The sequence below is a fragment of the Ischnura elegans genome (assembly GCF_921293095.1).
Source record: "Ischnura elegans chromosome 13 unlocalized genomic scaffold, ioIscEleg1.1 SUPER_13_unloc_2, whole genome shotgun sequence".
Lineage (NCBI taxonomy): Eukaryota > Metazoa > Arthropoda > Insecta > Odonata > Coenagrionidae > Ischnura > Ischnura elegans.
Window position 1 is genome coordinate 5,498,230 of NW_025791658.1, and position 20,113 is coordinate 5,518,342.

At 37.9% G+C, this 20,113-nt stretch overlaps 1 protein-coding gene across 7 annotated transcripts in view; it reads right to left on the reverse strand.

The window, feature by feature from the left end:
• Nucleotides 1-245: 245 nt before the first annotated feature.
• Nucleotides 246-20,113, reverse strand: part of LOC124172740 (zinc finger protein 268-like) — a 405,740-nt gene continuing 385,872 nt past the window's right edge. For 2 of the 7 annotated variants that reach the window (XM_046552224.1, XM_046552216.1), the window contains one exon: nt 246-2,079. In XM_046552224.1, the coding sequence (XP_046408180.1) occupies nt 565-2,079 (1,515 nt within the window). In that variant the 3' untranslated portion in view covers nt 246-564. Of the gene's footprint in view, nt 2,080-4,496; nt 6,392-14,835; nt 16,547-20,113 lie in introns of those variants that run through there. The other 5 variants (XM_046552223.1, XM_046552212.1, XM_046552221.1 and 2 more) reach the window with 5 other exon arrangements.

Below are 20,113 nucleotides of genomic sequence, written 5' to 3' on the forward strand. Positions count from 1 at the left end.
ATTTTATTATCATTTATAAAGCAAAGAAAAGGTGGTTTTATATTCCGTAGGGGGGGGGGTCATAGAGATCCGGCTAACGGACAAAAACTTCTACAGGGATGGCTGTTATTCCCTCAGCAACATATGGAAACCCGTATGGAATAAAATCCGATTGGCTAATGCCAAAGACCAATCAGAGGGAACCTGACATCCCGGCACGCTATATAAGGCTAACACCTTCCGAGAAATGACACTCAGCCCTGAAGATGGAGTACGACTCGTACCCCAAAACGTCTGGCAGCCATGGAGGAGATTACCCGGTGGAGAACTCGAATAGTCTTCACTACAGGCATAAACCGGGAAAGCATCCGATCTTTTTTCAGTTACAGAACTGATTACTTTTCCAAATAGCATTTTTTAAAGATAATTGATTATAAATTTGACAGTGATATGGTGTTAGCCCAAGTCACATTGTTTCAATACTTATCCCATCACTATCCCAACATATTTTTCACAACTCTAGCCATGTTACCCAAGTACTCAGGGTTTTCCCATTAGTGGACACTCTGCAATTACAACTGAGCATCAAACATGCACTTTCTTTGTATGAACATACACTCCGGCCTTGGTCTTAAAACATTTTTCACAATGTTTGCACTTGAAAGGCCGATCATCTGAATGAACAGCATAGTGTGTACGCAGAATGTGCCTCACAGCAAACCGCCTTTTACAAATGCCACACTCATGTGGTTTAATTTTCAAGTGGAAATTCCTAATGTGGGCTGACAAGTTGGTAGACTGTGCATAGGTCATGGGACACAAATGACATGCAAATCTCTTTTCAGGATCATGAGTTAGCAGGTGATTTCTCAAATCACTACTTGTGAGAAATTCTTTTCCACATTTACCACATTTATGCAGGAGTTGTCCCAATTGGCAAATGCCGACATGGACTCGGTAGTACCTTTTGCTCAGAAACCTCTTTCCACACTTTGTGCAGCAGTATTTCTTTTCCAAAGAGTGGCAGTCTTGATGAAGTCCAAGTTCTGATTGGGATGGAAAACAAAGAAAGCAAGCACTACAGGTACGTGGTTTGTCCATATTATGCACATTTTTCAAGTGCACTACCACTTCGGCTCTAGACGAAAAGTTACCGTAGCATAAACTACAAATATATTTACTCTTGCTGAAATGAATCGCCTCATGAACTTTCAATTCAGGCTCCGTAGGAAAAAATGTGTGACACATTGAACACTTGTGTGATTCTACAGATAGATGACAGAGAACTATATGCTCACGAAGTTTTGACTTTAAGGAATGAGGCTTAGTGCAGTAATCGCAAATTACAACCCTTTCATATTGGTTTAGTTCCGTTGCCGATGTCTCATGGTTGACTACTTCAACACCCTCTTGTGTCCAGTTTTTAACAAAGGCTCCATCTTGTTTACTTAAAGTCCCCACAGAGGAATGAGAACCAACACAACTTGACAGTTTTTCAACAAATTTCCTTTGCTTGACTTTGAAGCTCACATCTGAGAGAAATGACTTCGCACCATTATCACTAATATAATTATTATTTATCGAAACACCATCACTGTTGTCTAAAGACGCACTGGTTACTGGTGATGTGGTTTCGCACAATTTAGAGTTTACATGAAAAGTACTATCTTTGCCCTGGGTGTTCATCAAGGCACTATCTTCAGCCCTTTTGGTTTTCAAACTCTTCAATTGATTGTTTAAATGCACAAAGCTCCTGTGCTCACACTGAAAGTCATATTTCTTCACGTGCCTCACCAATTTCTTTTCACTTTTAAATTCTTTTTGGCACTTACCACAGCACAATCCATTCTTCAACAAACTCACTTCTCCAGACAACAACTTGTACTCCTCACTTGAAAGTATTAAGTCCTTATTTTGTTCAAAGCTATCCCTAGTTTCCGTCTCCGCATGTTTCTTGGTGTGAAGTCTCAGCTCTTCCCGAGAGAGGAATTCTTTGTTGCACTTGTAACACCAACAAAACTCCACCTTCAGCAGTTCTTCTTCCTCCATATCACTTCCAGCTCTCTCTGTTTTAAAGGTCCCAGCTCCACTGCCTCTATCCTATACAAAAAAATTCATGAAGAAATGAATTATTGCATCTCATTTTCTATGTTTAAAAACATCCACTTACTTCCATCCACAAAATAGTACATACATACTAAAGTATGAGAACCATTACGCTGTCATGGAAATTGTAATTTTCACTCCCAGCAAGCTCAAGCTGATACACGCTTTTAACTGTGAATTGCAATACGTCAATTGAGAAATTTACTTAAACTATATTTCTAGGTTCATATTTAACCTTTTCCCTACTGTACACGTATATATACGTGTGGACGTTTCCTGACCCGGGAGACGACGGGCGTATATATACGTGTGAGATTTTCCCGGCAAGGATATCGAAAGCCGTATGTATACGTTTTCTAGCTCCCCCCCCCTTTTAGGACGGTCGTGGGTTTACGACGTCTTTGTCTCGGGACCCAACGCTTCGGGGTTTAGGATTAACCCTCGGAATCCGGGAGCAGGTACCCGGACCCTTCGTCTTTTAGAACCCCTCTCAGCGGTACGGGACAGCAGTCATTCAATTGTTTATGCAGTCAATTTTCGAAATAAATATTTGTTTATTTCTCAAGAAATATACACTAAGAATTGAATTATTTGTGTTTTGAGCAGCGTTTACAATTTTTAAACGAAATTCTACGACAAATATTAACTTATATCTCGAGTTATGCATAAACATCAACATGGAAATTGTTGCTGCGTTAAATGCGTTGATAATGGCCTTAGAACTTCGTTTAAAATTTGACAATGCTCAGAAAAAAATGAGGAATTCAATTCAAAGTCTGTAATTTACATGCAAGCAACAATTATCCATTTGCTAAATACATATAAGCAATACATAAGTTGACCGCGAACCAATGCGGCACATATGGTCGTAAACCCGGAAAGGAGGGAGCACAACTACTCTCGTAGTCCGAGATAATGCAAAGTCCCAGCGTGGAGGGGCCGAAAAAGGTTCAGCGAGACCATTCTTAACGAATGCCCTCCAAAAATGCTCCGTACCACGAGAAAGAAGAGTCTCTTGGGGCTCAGTGCTGCAGTCACGCTAAGACGAAAACTCCGCCGTCTCGAAAGGGTTAACCTTCCGTCGGGCACAATGGATCTGACAGGCATAGCACAAGCATTTTTTTTCATTTATCTGAGCCACTATGCGGCATAGACCCTTGATGTTTATAGCAGCTGTTTGTTTTGACATACTCTACACAGCGTTTTGCTTTTACACTGACAGATCAGTGGCGGATTATTTAGAATAGTTAGCAAATTAACAAAACACTGATCTTATAGAATTCACATACTAAAATACATAACATATAATAATACTTAGTAGCCTTAACCCTTTCACTGCATTCAGGCCGATATATCGGCCATCGCTGGCTGAGCAAAAACTGCCAGGGGCCGATCTATCGGCCGGAATTATTTCACTTTTTTCGTGATTGTGGCCTTTTCAACAGCTGTAATTCATGTAGACCCTCATAATCTATCTATGGTTATAAGATGTAAATATATCTTAAGAATTGGGAAAAATATCTAGACGTATTAAATAAAATTTAATAGTTGAAAAATTTTTAAACCTGAAATGTTGCAAATTCTGGAAAATAGCCTTGGCAGTCTTCGTACATCCCACATAAACTGGGCTGGCGGTATAAGGTTAAGAGCACATTAAATCGCACCTTTTGCTTTTTGCATTCATGCCAACTGATCAGTGGCGGATTATTTAGTGTAGTTTAACAAAATAGATGCACAATTGATTAAAATGAAGCATCATTCGATGAATAAGTTAACAAATTAACAAAACACTGATCTTATAGAATTCATATGATAAAATGCATTACATATAATAATACTTTATAGCCTAAATAGCATGTTAAATCTCGCCTTGCTGGATTGGTCCGCGGCCGTATGCAGATGTTGTAAGGGGTGTATGAATAGAAAATAAGGCATCACTTAAGTGCTCGTTGACACTAACAATGGTGCCTCAAACTTTAAAGGTATACCACTGAGACAAGAGTTACTAGTTAGTTAGAGTGGGTGGGGGATCTATCCCCTCATAGTTACGCCACTGCACTGCACGGAAGTCTGAGAGAGACTGCCCCCTCCTACACACTTCCAACTGCCACTCTCCTGTCATTGGCTAGAAAGGCTGTTTTACACGGTACACGGAATTGCGCAATCTGACGTACGTGCGAAGGTGCAATCAAAATTGCGTCGTGTAAGCAGTGAAATGCTAGAACACATGCGAGAATCGGTGGGTGTTAGATGGCAAAATAGCCCCTGTTCTAATTTCGTTCATGCATTCCCGCAATTCCACGCCATTTTAGAAATTAATGCAGCTCTAACCTGCGCAATTCCGTGCCCCGTGTAAAACGGCCTGGAGAGGTCTCGTGTAAGTTCAAAGTCACGTGCCATCAGTTGGTCATTCATAGTAGGACATTCTTTTAATGGATTGTTATTTGGAGATGATCTTATTAAACAGACATACATTTATGGTTTATATGTTTTGCACATCGGTACTCCGTGATTGAGAAAATTCTGTCATGAATTAAATCATGCGCAGGACCATAATTAAAAGTAATTGTAAATGTAATAGTTATAGAAAGGATTACTATTTCAAAGAGTATTTATTTAATGGCAATTAATTACAAATGTGAAAGTGACATGTTCTTAGCCCAAGTCACATTGTTTCAATACTTATCCCATCACTATCAAAAACATATTTTTAACAACTCTATCAATGTTACCCACGTTTTCAGGGTTTTCCCCATTATTAGATTCTCTGCAATCGCAATTAAACCTTAATATGCAAATTCTTTGTATGCACATACAAAACGGCCTTGGTCTTATAACACTTTCCACAATGTTTGCACTTGAAAGGCCGATCGTCTGAATGGACAGCATAGTGTATACGTAGATAGCGCCTCACAGCAAACCGTTTTTTGCAAATGCCACACTCGTGTGGTCTTAGTTTCATGTGGAAATTCCTTATGTGGAGAGACAAGTCACCAGACATTAAGAACTTCTTGGGACACATAAGACATGCAAAAGTCCTGTCAGGATCATGGGATAGCAAGTGAATTTTCAAATTACCACGTGTCAGACATTCTTTTCCACATTGATCACATTTATGCAAGAGTTGTCCCAATTGGCAAGCACTGACATGGATTCTGTAGTAACTTTTGTTCAGAAATCTCTTTCCACACTTTGGGCAGCAGTATTTCTTACTATCCAAAGAGTGGCAGTGTTGATGAAGCGCAAGTTCTGGTTTGGATGGAAAACAAAGAAAACAAGCACTACAGGCATGTAATTTGTCCATATTATGCACATTCTTCAAATGCATTGACACTTTGGCTCTAGATGAGAAGTTACCATGGCATAAACTACATAAATATTTACTCTTGCTGAAATGAATCGCCTCATGAACTTTCAATTCAGACTCTGTCAGGAAAAATGTGTGACATATTGAACACTTGTGGGAAACTATAGAGAGATGACAAAGAACTATATGCTCACGAAGCTGTGACTTTAAGGAATGTGGCTTAGTGCAGTAATCGCAAATTACAACCCTTTCATATTGGTTTAGTTCCGTTGTCGATGTCTCATGGTTGACTACTTCAGCACCCTCTTGTGCCCAGTTTTTAACAAAGGCTTCATCTTGTCTACTTAAACTGCCCATGGAGGAATGAGAACCAACGCAACTTGACGGTTTTTCACCAAATTTCCTTTGCTTGACTTTGAAGCTCACATTTGATACAAATGACTTCCCACCATTATCACTAATATAATTATTATTTATCAAAACACCATCATTGTTGTCTAAAGACTCACTGGTTAACGGTGATGTGGTTTCACATAATTTAGAGTTTACATGAAAAGTACTGTCTTTGCCCTGGGTGTTCATCAAGGCACTATCTTCAGCCCTATTTGATTTCAAACTCTTCAAGTGATTGTTTAAATTCACAAAGCTCCTATGCTCACACTGAAAATCATATTTCTTCACGTGCCTCACCAATTTCCTCTCACTTGTAAATTCTTTTTGGCACTTACCACAGCACAATCGATTTTTCAACAAACTCACTTCTCCAGACAACAACTTGTACTCCTCACTTGATAGTATTAAGTCATCGTTTTGCTCAAAGCTATCTGGAGTCCCAGTTTCAGCATGTTTCTTGGTGTGAAGTCTCAGCTCCTCCCGAGTGATGAATTCTTCGTTGCACTCGTTACACCAACAAAACTCCACCTTCGGCAGTTCTTCTTTTTCTTCCATTTCGCTTCCAGCTTTCTCTGTTTTAAAGGTCCCAGCTACCTTACCCTTGTCCTGTTCAAAGAGAAACAAAGTTTGCACAACATTCCCAGAGTTCAAAATTAGTCCAAACTACTTTTTTCACAAAACAATATTAGAACTCTAGAAGGAAAATTACCAGAGCATACACTAAAAATATATTTACTCTGACTGAAATGAATCGCCTCATGAACCTTAAATTCACACTCTGTCATGAGAAATGTGTGTCTTTTCTTAGAGAAAAACTAGCTGACCCGGCGAACTTCGTACCGCCTATCAATCAATGAACTTACAGTTTACTTACACCATTTATAAATCAAGAGCGGCTGTATCGTTTTTAATCATGTTTAATTTATTATAATAAAATAAGGATACAAATTCAATAGAACTACGTAAATGAGTACCAAAATTGCTTGTCAGAAAGACATTTTCTTAATTGAATCTACATACGGTGAATCGGAGCACGTTTACGCGGATTTTTTTCAACAAATTTTCTTACGTTTTAGCTTAAGAAATTTTGGGCATTGTGGTTTAATAAAGCAGTTCATGAAATAAAAATGATACGCATTCAGTTGTTGGCTATTTGCGTTATTAGCTGTAAAAATTTTTTTAGGTCCAAGTCTGTTGCATACACTTGGCCCATTCAGGTGGCAGGTTGACACGACCCCAGACCGACGCTTGACTGATGCTCAAAATCGTGCAAGAAAAGCCCCTATGAAGCAGCATTCGCATTAAATGACTTAAGGCGCGCCAGTTTTAGTATCTCTGTTTGGAAAAAATGCACTGCGTAAACGTACTGCATGCGTAAACGCACCACGGTGAGCTCTACACATTCGGGTTTAATGTCTTGCGTCAAGCACCTTCTGAGAAACAACAGTTTTTGTTTTGTTATCAGGCGCAAGATGAGGCGGATGAAGCTAAATAAATATAGCGAAGCAAAGCAGTGACGCAGCGAGGGGAGGTTTTGGGGGATAAACCCCCCCCCCCAAGAGCTTAGAGAATTTTTTTTATGAAAGATTTTGTTATTAATATTTGGGGGACGGATGACTAACAAACAAAACATATTTAACTATTCACACAGCCACAAAACCCACCATTTTGAACCAATTATTTAAAAAAATGTCTGGGGGAAGTGCCCCCACACTTCCCGCTTACCTTAGCGAGTTTTCTATACCCTACAGACCCGTGGTATTAGCTGCGCCCAAAACCCCCTATCCTAGCTACGCACTGGAAGCGAAGGAAGAAATACAGAGGATGGTTTAGCGACTCGTGAACATAGCACGCTAAATTGACCATGAGAAAATCATGGGTTTTCATTAGCACATGAGCACAAACAACACAAAAACTGAAAGAATGACCATGCGATTTTTTAATCGTTATCACGAATGCAACACGAATTGTAAATTTAATACGTTTAAGCTCAAAAGGGCATATGAGTTGAGATCATCGAATCTACGGAATGAGGACTTCCTAACCTTTGAATTTTCCTTTGACTAAAGTTGCGTGAATCACATTCATCACCAATTTTTTTAATGATCAAACACGTTCCGTTGGATAGTTATGGTTGGTTGAGGCTTCGAAAGATCATGAGCACAGAAACTACATTTTTCTGTAAATCGTGCCTTGGTAAGCCAGGTACGTCCAAGGACTTAAAATATTCAGATAGATAGTTGGGGATTTCGTCTTCGTTTGTTACACATTTAAAAGATTCGAATCCATGCAGAGTACGAACTATTTGAATTTACCTCGTTTTAGTCATCCAAATCTTCGTTCTTGCTCGCTAAATCAACCATCTTTGATTCTTTTGGTGATCAATCATATTCTGGAACTCTTTGTTGATGAGCTCACTGAAACTAATTTGCAATCATTCCAAGGAAATGAGTTAAAACTACTCGATTCCTCGACAGGAACACGGACATTACCGTTTGTCAACAATTGCTTGGAGATTTGTTTACAAACACGGTAGTGAAGTGTCAACTCGAGCTGGGCCACGGCTGGGCTTCCAATCAGCTCGAATTAAATTTTTTAAATGTAATTTCAATTTAATTAATATTTTGAATATATTTAGTAATTAAAATGTTATATTGTTACTAAATTCAGTTATTAAAGTGGTAAAAACAAAACAAATTATTTAATTTGTAGTTTTGACCGACTTATCAATTGTTGTGTTACTATAACTCCTAAAAGCATGCCCATAGGAAAGAGATGAATTTTTTTTGTGAAATTATCCTTTTTTTAATGGCCTATATGTTAACCCCGCCTGAGACGAATCCAAAGAACCAAATCTCATTGAAATCGGTGCAGCCGTTCTCGAGTTATAAGTGTTCTAACTAACACGATTTTCGACTTTCTTTTATATATATATATATAGATTTTGACTCAATCAACAATTGGTAGAGGGTATTAAGTGGTGGTACAGCGAACTTTCTCTCGAAAAACAATTTCGTGGGAGAAGCATGAGCAGAAGGAAAAAAATCATGAAAATCGCCCATGAATTGGAGAAAATACATGGTTTCCACAAAGAAAGACCCTCGAGGAAATAAGGCGACTTGTTTGTCCGGAGGATGTCTAAACCGCGTTCACTTAATGTATTCAAAGTAGCCAAAATGCCTTGGGAATCCGATGGTTGTCTTAATAAAATTACTGGAGGGTTCAAACTATCCAAATGCTCACATTCTATAAAGAGTTAACCCTTTCGCTGCCAAGGACGAAAATATGCGGCAGGACGTTTCTCGACCTGGGAGACGAAAGGCTGAAATTTTCGTCTGAGATCTTCCCACGCACGTGAACGAATGCCGAAAATACACGTTTCCTTGCTCTCTTCCTTTTATGACATACGTGGGTTCGCAAAGTCTTAGTTTCGGCACCCAACACAGGCCATAAATGCCGAAATCCAGGAGCATGAACCTACCCCTCATCTTATTGTTTTTTCCAAGGTCTTTGAAAAGCTATTTTACAACCGTATTTTTAGCTACCTAAACAGTTATAACCTTCTACACCCTTCCCAGCATGGCTTCATAAAAGGAAAGTCAACCACAACCGCTGCCTTTCACCTCATCAATAAGATAATCTGGGGACTTTCAAATAAGAAAGAGACTATAGGAATCTTTTTTGACCTGTCAAAAGCTTTCGATTCTATTGACCACACCATACTTTATTCCAAACTCAGGAAAATTGGGATCAATGGCAATGCCTTATCTTGGTTAAAGTCTTATCTCTCAGACCGCAAACAATTAGTGCAGGTAAACCTCAACCTCAATTCAAACGCTCGTACTTTTAGATCTGATGTTGCCTCAACCAATTGTGGTGTACCACAAGGCTCTATATTAGGACCTCTTTTATTCATCATTTTCATAAATGATCTACATAATAACTTTCCAAACAATGAAGTTATATTATATGCGGATGATACATCCACACTGAACATAGGTGACAATTTTCTAGATGCTAGCAGTGCAGCCCGTCAAACCTTAATAACTATGTCCAAATGGTCCCGGTCAAACAACCTACTTCTTAATGAAAACAAAACATGCTTCATTCATTTTCATAATAAAACAAACCCACCAATTCAAAGCCCTCTTCTCAGAACAGACTCAAATATCACTATACTTCACTGTGACACCACTAAATTTCTCGGTTTATATCTCAATATGAACCTTGACTGGCAGCCTCACACAACCAAATTAATCAATAAAATGAATACTGGGATCTATATGATCAGGAAACTTGCCCAAACTACCTCAACTCAGATTCTAAGTCTCATCTACTTCGCCAAAATCCATTCTTTTTTAGTTTATGGAATTGTATTCTGGGGTAATAATAGTGCTGCAATAAAGGCATTTTCAATACAAAAGAGGGCTATCAAGAGTATGCTAAGGGTCTCAATTAGGACCCCAGGAAGACCCCTATTCAAAGAACTTAAAATACTTAATCTCCCCTGTGTTTATATCTTGAATTGCTGTACTTTTGTGAGAAACAATAGGCACCCGTTATAGGCCCAACTCGTCAATCCATAACCAGAGGACACGTGGTAAAGACAATGTCCATCTGAATAATCAGCCTTTAAATGTAAGCAGAAAAGGTCCTCACCACTCAGCCTCTATGGTTTATAATAAAGTTCCAAATCCAATAAAATGTGCAGTGAGTGATAATACTTTTAAAAATAAGCTAAAAGAACTGCTACTTAAGAAATGCTATTATAGCATTGATGAGTATCTTCATGACAAATTAATATAATTATGTATGTATTTAACTGCTAATCATTTATTGTAATTTCTATGTAACTTTTGTATATACTTTTCTTCCTTTTTTGACTAAATCCTATGTTATACTTGTATAGCCAACAGGAAATTAAATATTATTATTATTATTATATTACCCCTCTTTGTGGCAAGGGACCACAGTCATACAATTGTTCATTTAGTTAGTTTGCAAAATAAATATATGGTTCTTTCTCAAAAAATATAAACTAAGAAATGAATTCCTTGTCTTTTGAGCAGCGTTTACAATTTTTAAATGAGATTCTACCATAAATATTAACTTATATCTCGATTTCAGTATCAAATCAACATGGAAATTGTTAATGCATTAAATTAATTAATGCTGGCTGTAGAGCTCATTCAAAATTTTAAAATTCTCAGAATAAATCGAGGAATTCAATTGGAAGACTGCATTTTACGTGCAAACAACAATCATCCATATAGCTAATTCATATAAACAAAGCATGAGTTGACAGCAAACCAATGCCGCTGGTAGGGTTATAAACCACGAAAGGAGGGAGACCAACTACCCTCGAAGCCTAAGATAATGGGAAATCCCCACTAGGAAGGATCAAAAAAGGTTGGTGTTGAGAGTGTGTGATTATCCGCAAGACCCTTAACAAATGCCCAACATAAATGCTCCATACAGAGAAGACCGAAGAGTCTTGGGGCACAGTCCTGAATTCATGCTAAGGAGAGAACTCCACCGTTTTGAAAGGGTTAAGGAAGTTAAAAATGAGCCTTGAGAATATTCATAAGAGTACTTTTTTGATAAAATCAATTATTACATCTGCAAAACATGACAACCTCTAAAGCAGCTGCTGTAAAGTTAATACCTATGCAGATGGCTGAAAAGGCATCAACCAAACTTAGTTATCTAATGATAGAAGACCTAAGCAGATAAATGGGAATTTGAAAGGATCTATGTTTTTGATCCCCAAGAAGTTTCAACTATAGACATGAACCCTGACAAAAAGACAAAAAAATCATGGCCTGGATTCAATGGTGACAGAGAAGTTGATGTTGGAGTAGGGAGAATTACGGAAATTACTACAAAAGCGAAATTCCCGGGGTTCAGTGGATGTAATTAGAGCAATGCAGGAGCTGAATTTGTCTGAGACATTGTTTGCGTCTAAGCGCAATTTAAGCAATTTGGATCCCCTCTGCAAACATGAACTCAGACAGATTTCTTTCCTGCTATAGCAGTGTGTTGACAGATAAGAGAACAAATCTAAAAGATGACAACTTGAGCACAGTAGCAGTATTCCATTTGAAATTACTGACATTTAAAAGTAATTTCTCTATGTAAGCTGGATATATGGATACGCGAAAGATAAAATATGTAAAATAGGTGAATTCAGTCAATGCTACATGTATATCATTGCTTATATTATATTATTCCTGGTCAACAATATCCTAATTTTAGGGCAATGGGTGGGCCACTGGAAGGATGGATATCAATCAACATCAACTATTTTGCCGTTAAAATTACACCGATTTCAGGGCAAAATAACATCGCTTTCGTAAAAAAATAACACCACTTTTGGCTATAAAATAACCCCACCTTTTGCATGTCCCTAGTCATGAGTAAAGGATATACTCATACATGTATACAACAGCAGATTCAGGATTTTTTTCCGGAGGGATCTGACGTGTAAATGACTTAGCATTTTCGAAATTAAAAACAACATATGTACAATAATTATTGAATGAAATATTTTCTTTATGTTAATATCGAAAAATAATTCATTAATATGAAATTAAATGAATGAGGCTGAGTGATACACAAAACTAAATGAATGCAATGACTGCCACATTAAAATTCTGGTGTATTTTTAAGCGTCCAAGGGGGGGGGGGGGACATGTGCCCCCCTGCCTCCCAACTACATCCACCTATGAATATATATCGACTAGGATTGAATACATATACTTTTTCCATTCCTAATCAAGCCATGAAAATATATCTATTGCCAATAGTGAAATAAATTTACATTACTATTATGTATTAAACTCAATTCCGACTTTCTTTCCAAAACTTGAGACCATTTATCCACATGACTGCGCAGAAGAGGCTGGATTAGAACATATTTTATAATATTTAGAGGTTACGGTTTAATTCACACATGTATTGGCTGCTACATATGAGCATATTCTTCAGCATGTTTTATTGCCATTAGGTTCAAAGTTAAAAATCACTGAGAATGAAAAAATCCTCCATCAAAAAAACATTTACCTTCGCCGTAGATCTGAAACCAGATCTTGTGATTTCCGGTCAGCCAGGAGAGAGACAGCAGTCACTCTAGCATACGTCACATGGGTACGTTGTATTATAAAAAGGATGCCCTTAACCTCGAGTTAGACTTTGTTCATTGTTTCTTTGCAGGTGAGCTGCTGTGGCCAAAGCAAGTGGAGATGAGGGGAGGGAAAGTTTCTCGGCACGTGACTTTCCCTTGGCCAATCAGCAAACAGCAAGAGTGGCCTCAGTCAGTTGCTCTCAGACCTCCGTAGAGGGAACATCATGAATCTGCTCGTGGAGCAGAGTGGCCAAACCTCATGCGATCTCCTTGCAAGTGACTAAGTATGCCTTCCACCAACGGTGCCTCATTCAGTGCAGTAGCTGACAATGTCATGGGCTCCTGTGAAAGGATTATCCCTATTGCCTTCCGAATGAGTAGGCATATTCTCTCGTCGCCGGGGCCAAAATACCTGTCCATGACTCAGTGACAAAGTAGGGTAGCTATGTACAATAGGGTGGTTTCATATTTTTTAAATTACCTAACTCAAAGGATTATTACTCCTGAAGTACGAATTTCACGCTTTTAGATTTTTAAATGACAAAATCTATTTTTCACAATTAAATGAAAAGTGAACATTTTCAAGCGCGCGAAAACGCGACGCGTAAGTATGAATGCCGGGAAATCTCTCCGTGTGACGTATTTCTGGTTCCAGCTGTCGCCGTGTGAGGTGACCTTGGGGCGAGGCTTTGAGCGCTGATACGACGCAGGATGCTAGCAGGTAGCAAAGTACCCTGCTAGCTGGTAGCGCTTGGCTTAAATAAGGATTATTAATACCCTATCAAACGAAGGAAACTTTCCGACCATAGGCAGTTTAAATAGGTGATTATTAAGACATGTTTCCCTGAGCCCTGTGCCTCATGCATGCATTGGTAATCTCAGATGATTTAAAACTCCTATCTACTCATATAGAAACTAGGTCCCTGTGACGTCCTGAATTGATGTGATTGACGTGATGTTCTGAATACACTAATGGTGGGTAACAAATTGCAATCAATGCCTTTCGTTTTCTTTGATGAAGGAAACTACCCCATTGACAATGTTTAATTCACTCCTGCATATATCTCTTTCTGTACTAACACCTATCCCATTCACAAAGCCCTCCGAAAGTGTCTCCACTCTCACGAAATCTCACCCACAAACATAAAGTCTACAGATTATAACCTGGAAAAATACTAAGGACAAAATATAGTTTAAAACATTTATCTATTTACCTTACACAAATAGGACTTCTTTCCTGACATGCCTCACAACAACAACAAACAATACCTCAGGCCTTAATGCATTTTTGAGAGTTCATTCACTTAATTTTCACTTGAAAAACAGCAAAATTGATTCCGGTGAGAAATAAGCAGTTTGAAGCAATTAGAATCCCCTTCTTGAAAACGGAAGTGATAGCACGCTAGCTGCATTCACGGGAGCACTGTGTTCCTGTTTTCCAAGCCTCGCAGTGCGTGACCACGCTTCGTGAACACGGATACACGTTCCACAGCAGTTGCAACCCGGGTAACTTGTGCGAGACGCGACTATGTGGCATGGTGCCTGACAGTGTAGTTTCCGACATCGAGCCGTGATTTTAAAGCATTCATGCAAACCACTTTTCTGTATATGCTATTACGCTGCCACTGATACGTGGTTTACGAAACCAGGCCTTACATGGAGCATTAATAATACTAGTAAAACTATGTCATCGCTGCTAAAAAGATCGCCAACTGGCAAAAAAAGCTCTTATTGAGTCTGGGAAGCACTCAAAATAACAGAATATCTGCATAAATAATATGATTTTGTTTGTTTTAGGTTATAACATATATTTATGGTTTATGTTTATGTTTTGCACATTCGTATTCCTTGATTGAGAAAATTCTGTCATGCATTGAATCATGCACAGGACCATAATTAAAAGTAACTGTAAATGTAATAGAAAGGATTACTTTTTCAAAGAGTATTTATTTAAAGGCAATTAATTACAAATGTGAAAGTGACATGTTGTTAGCCCAAGTCACATTGTTTCAATACTTATCCCATCACTATCAAAAACATATTTTTAACAACTCTTATCAATGTTACCCACGTTTTCAGGGTTTTCCCCATTACTAGATGCTCTACAATTGCAACTAAACCTTAATATGCAAATTCTTTGTATGTACATACAAAACGGCCTTGGTCTTATAACACTTTTCACAATGTTTGCACTTGAAAGGCCGATCGTCTGAATGGACAGCATACTGTATACGTAGATACCGCCTCACAGCAAACCGTTTTTTGCAAATGCCACACTCATGCGGTCTTAGTTTCAAGTGGAAACTCCTTATGTGGAGAGACAAGTCACCAGACATTAAGAACTTCCTGGGACACATAAGACATGCCAAAGTCCTGTCAGGATCATGGGATAGCAAGTGAATTTTCATATTACCACGTGTCAGACATTCTTTTCCACATTGATCACATTTATGCAAGAGTTGTCCCAATTGGCAAGCACTGACATGGATTCTGTAGTAACTTTTGTTCAGAAATCTCTTTCCACACTTTGGGCAGCAGTATTTCTTACTATCCAAAGAGTGGCAGTGTTGATGAAGCGCAAGTTCTGGTTTGGATGGAAAACAAAGAAAACAAGCACTACAGGCATGTAATTTGTCCATATTATGCACATTCTTCAAATGCATTGACACTTTGGCTCTAGATGAGAAGTTACCATGGCATAAACTACATAAATATTTACTCTTGCTGAAATGAATCGCCTCATGAACTTTCAATTCAGACTCTGTCAGGAAAAATGTGTGACATATTGAACACCTGTGGGAAACCACAGAGAGATGACAGAGAACTATATGCTCACGAAGTTGTGACTTTAAGGAATGTGGCTTAGTGCAATAATCGCAAATCACAACTCTTTCAGACACATTTAGCTCGGTTTTCAATGTCTCATGGTTGACTGTTTCAGCACCCTCATTTGAAGTGGTTTTTAATAGAGCTTCATCTTGTTTCCAAAACCTAGCACTTGAGGAATTAGAACCAGCATGACGTTGTTTTTTTTCACTAAATTTCCTTTGTTTTGCCTTTAAGTTTACATCTGAAACACTTAACTCTCCACAAGTATCACTAATACATTTATTTTTTATCAAAATAACATTACTATTGTCTAATGAATCTCTGGTTAGTGGTGGTGTGGCTTCACACAATTTAGAGTTAACATGAAAAGTACTATCTCTGCCCTGGGTGTCCATCAAGGCACTATCTTCAGCCCTTTTGGTTTTCAAAATCTTTAACTGATTGTTTAAATTCACAAAGCTCCTGTGCTCACACTGAAAGTCATATTTATTCACATGCCTCACCAATTTCCTCTCACTTGCAAATTCTTTTTGGCACTTACTACAACATAATTTATTCTTCATCAAACTCACTTGTCCTGACAACAACTTGTACTCCTCACTTGAAAGTATTAAGTCATCGTTTTGTTCAAACCTATCTGGAGTTCCAGTCTCGGCATGTTTCCTGGAGTGAAGTCGTAGTTCCTCCCGACAGAGGAATTCTTCGTTGCACTCAGTACACCAGCAAAACTCCACCTTCGGCATTTCTTCTTCTTCAATATCAATTCCAGCTCTCTCTGCTGTAAAGCTCCCCACCAGTCTACCCTTGTCCTATACAACAAAGAAACAAAGTCTGCACCACATTCCCTGAGTTCAAAATTAGACCTAACTACTTTTTTTTCTTAAAAAAATATTATAACTATTATTGAAGGAAAGCTAACTGAGTAAACACTAAAAATATATTTACTCTGACTGAAATGAATCGCCTCATGAACCTTCAATTCACAGTCTGTCATGAGAAATGTTTGTCTTTTCTAGGAGAAAACTTTGGACTCTGCCCACAATTTGTAGAGGGTATTTAGTGGTGATATAGTTATAATAGGTATATAGGTATATTTTATAAAAGTCAGTTGCTAATTAAAAAAATAGATTTGAGATTACTTGGGGAAAGGTCTTAAATAGGAAGAAAGTCAAAGGTGGTTGTTCATTGCAACTGGAAATGAATAGGGGCCATCTGATTGAGTTGTAAGGATTGGTCAAAAATTATGCCACAAACTAAAACCTGAGATATTTCAATTGTGGCAAGTAAATTCAAAAAAGTACTTTGTAGAACATGTGAGTATATCCTTGCCTAATATCAAACTTTTGCATTTAACACATGTTAAACTAGCCGAATAGGGTAATTTCCTTCGTCAAAGAAAACGAAAGGCATTGATTGCGATTCGTTACCCACCTTTACTGTATTCATAATATACAAATTATTTGGTTTTTAGAAATCCCTGTTTAGACGAATGTTAATGGTAACTTTTAACCTCATTTGAAAAAGGCCATCTTGGCGTTGATGCGATGCCACTCCACGTGACGTCACAGGGGCCTAGATTCCATACGAGGAGATCATCTGAGATTACCAATGTATACATGAGGCACAGAGCTCCGGGAAACATCCCTTAACAATCCCTATTAAAATTGCCTTTGGTCAGAGAGTTTCCTTTGTTTCATAGGGTATTAATAATCCTTATTTAAACCAAGCACTACCTGCTAGAAGGGAACTCTACTCTACGGTGAAAGGAGCACCTTACATGGCATAACAGTTTCATGTCTTGGTGTTAACACATTCCGTGCTGACCGTTTTTTGAAGAAAATGCCCTGTGGCTGACTTTTTGGCAAAAATTTGAATTTTTTTATTATTATTTTAACGACGTAATCTTATGATTTGTGATGCCTGCTACATGTTTTCGTACTTTTTTTTTTAAATAACCCTTCATTTGTTAAAAATTTGAAATTTAAATTTTCTAAGTATCCTGTCAAACTTTTGATACCTTCCCACAACACACCTACATGTTTCCCACATTTCTTTGCTATTTGTCAGTACTGTAGCGAAAACCTGTTCAGACTTTATCACTTTCTGGAAAAAACTAATGGAAATAGTAATGCAGAAAACATTATTTTTATAATCTGGAAATGATACATTCAAATACGATTTTAAATGTTTTATTGCTCAAAAGAAAATATTGCAAGTATTACCAACATTTCCAGTAAAATTGTTGCTCCCTATGGTGGAAAAATTATTATGAACGATATGATATCCTCTGGATAAGATTTTATAATGATAAACATTGGTTTATAAATGAAAGGGAAAATTTGTATAAACGAAGAATTGTTGCAATGAAACATGTTGTTTTACAAATAAAAAATTGACCAGCATTTTTATAATAATTTTTCAGTTACTAAATACTTCGCATAAAATAATATATTTTAAAATAAATATTGAAATAGAAAATATAAAAGGTAAACATTAAAAAATAATTTTTTCCCGCTGGGTAAATAATTTTCTGCATCACAAATTCTTGTGATACTTCTGGAAACAGTCATGACACAATCGAGGATCAGATAGGCAGGTGGGGCTATAATATGATGTATCCTGGTGGACATTCTTCTTGAAGCACTGCCTACATCTCTTCTGTTTTCGTCTTTTCTGTCTATCGTGTTTTTCATATAATCGGGGAAATGTCCTAATAAGCCCTTGGTTTTGGTTGAGGCAGGCTAGGATGACTATCTCCTCAAAGGTATCGAAGGTAGAGATATTGTCATAAGAGATTCTATAACTGGAATTAGAAATTAGATGAGAGGAATTTTTCAAAAATTTTCTTTGAATAAAAATTACGTTTCAGCAATAGTGATTTCAGTAGGTGGATTCCCAATTTTTAGTACCATTTGATGAATTTTCTTTCAATGGGAAAGTCAGTCATCATTTGATCCCAATGATCGATGCCACAATTGTAATTGCTGTATTCAACCACCGCCTGTGGCTTTCTTGGTGTGCACCCTCGCCTTTTCGTATATTCGTTCATTTTTTGTACTGAATTCAGCGATGATCATCCGCACTTCCCTCTTATCCGTCCACCTTAGGATACCGATTTTATACTCATGAAAGGCCTCCACCACCTCACCTTTCTTCAATTCGTAGCAGAGCACCAAAAGAGGAATAACTTTCTTGCCTCTCCTCAGTGTCCCCGTCAAGTTAGGTTTCCCATTTGGATGGAATCTAGAACTGGCTACATTGTTATAAAAGTTATCAATATGAAAGGATTAGCCTCAGTCAAAATGATCCTCCATCATTTGTTTACCATCTTCTCCGACTGCCCTTTTCCAGTCACTTCTGAGTTGGAGGACCTGCAGCGCCAAACCCTTTGCTTCCGTCAACATATACAACTTCATTGCGTACCTGTAGCGCTTTCCCCACATATATTCACTATATCCCAGCCGAGCTCTCCATGGAATCATAGACTCTTCCAAACTTAGGTCACGTGAGCGGGTCACTACTTTTTCCATTGTTTCCTTGGATGCGTCTATATGGGGCTAATTTTGAATAATCAGTGGGCCAGAGGAGTGTTAGAGTTAGAGAACGTAGATAGGTTCTTGTTGATTTGAAGGGCTTGGAGAATTGACATGAATTGATCAAGCGACTTCTCTCTCCTGAAGCAATGCAAGTCGTATAAAGATCAAGCTTTTCAATTATTGGAGATACGGGAGATTTGGATAATTCTAGCACGAAAAATAAGGCCAAAAAGTGGGGAAATTCTTCTATGGTTAAATATTTCCATCTATTAAATTTCCTTCAGGACACGTATTGCCCATTTTATATCCTCGGGCCGGATCTGTTTCTCCGAGTTCGGCGGCATGTAACTGGGTTAGAGGAAATTGTTCTCTTAGGCATTTTTTTGTTGGGGAGGATGCCAAATAGAATGCTTGTAAGTATTTCGGATATCATGGAAAAAATCAAGTAATGAGTCTCTAATTCAAATGCTAGTGAACATAAGGATGGGGAAGTCTGGCTATTGTGCATGAAATGTAAATAGTAAAAATAAATCGCAATGTGGAACCAGGACTTTACTGAAGTTATTGTAAAATTTATGCAAATATATTATTTCATGCATAGCAGCAAATAAACATAGGGATAACAACAAATTTTGCCATGATGAAATCATAGCAAATAAAATTCACTCTGAAACTTTAAAAGTATAGGAACGGAAGGATTTATTGTTATCGTAAGGATAAAAATGCACATACCTGGAGTATGCCCGAAATTAGGCAACCAGCTAAGCAATTTACCACGATAGCGTTAATTGACGTTAAAAATGAAAATAACAACAAGGGAAAAATATCTGTATTCCTTCT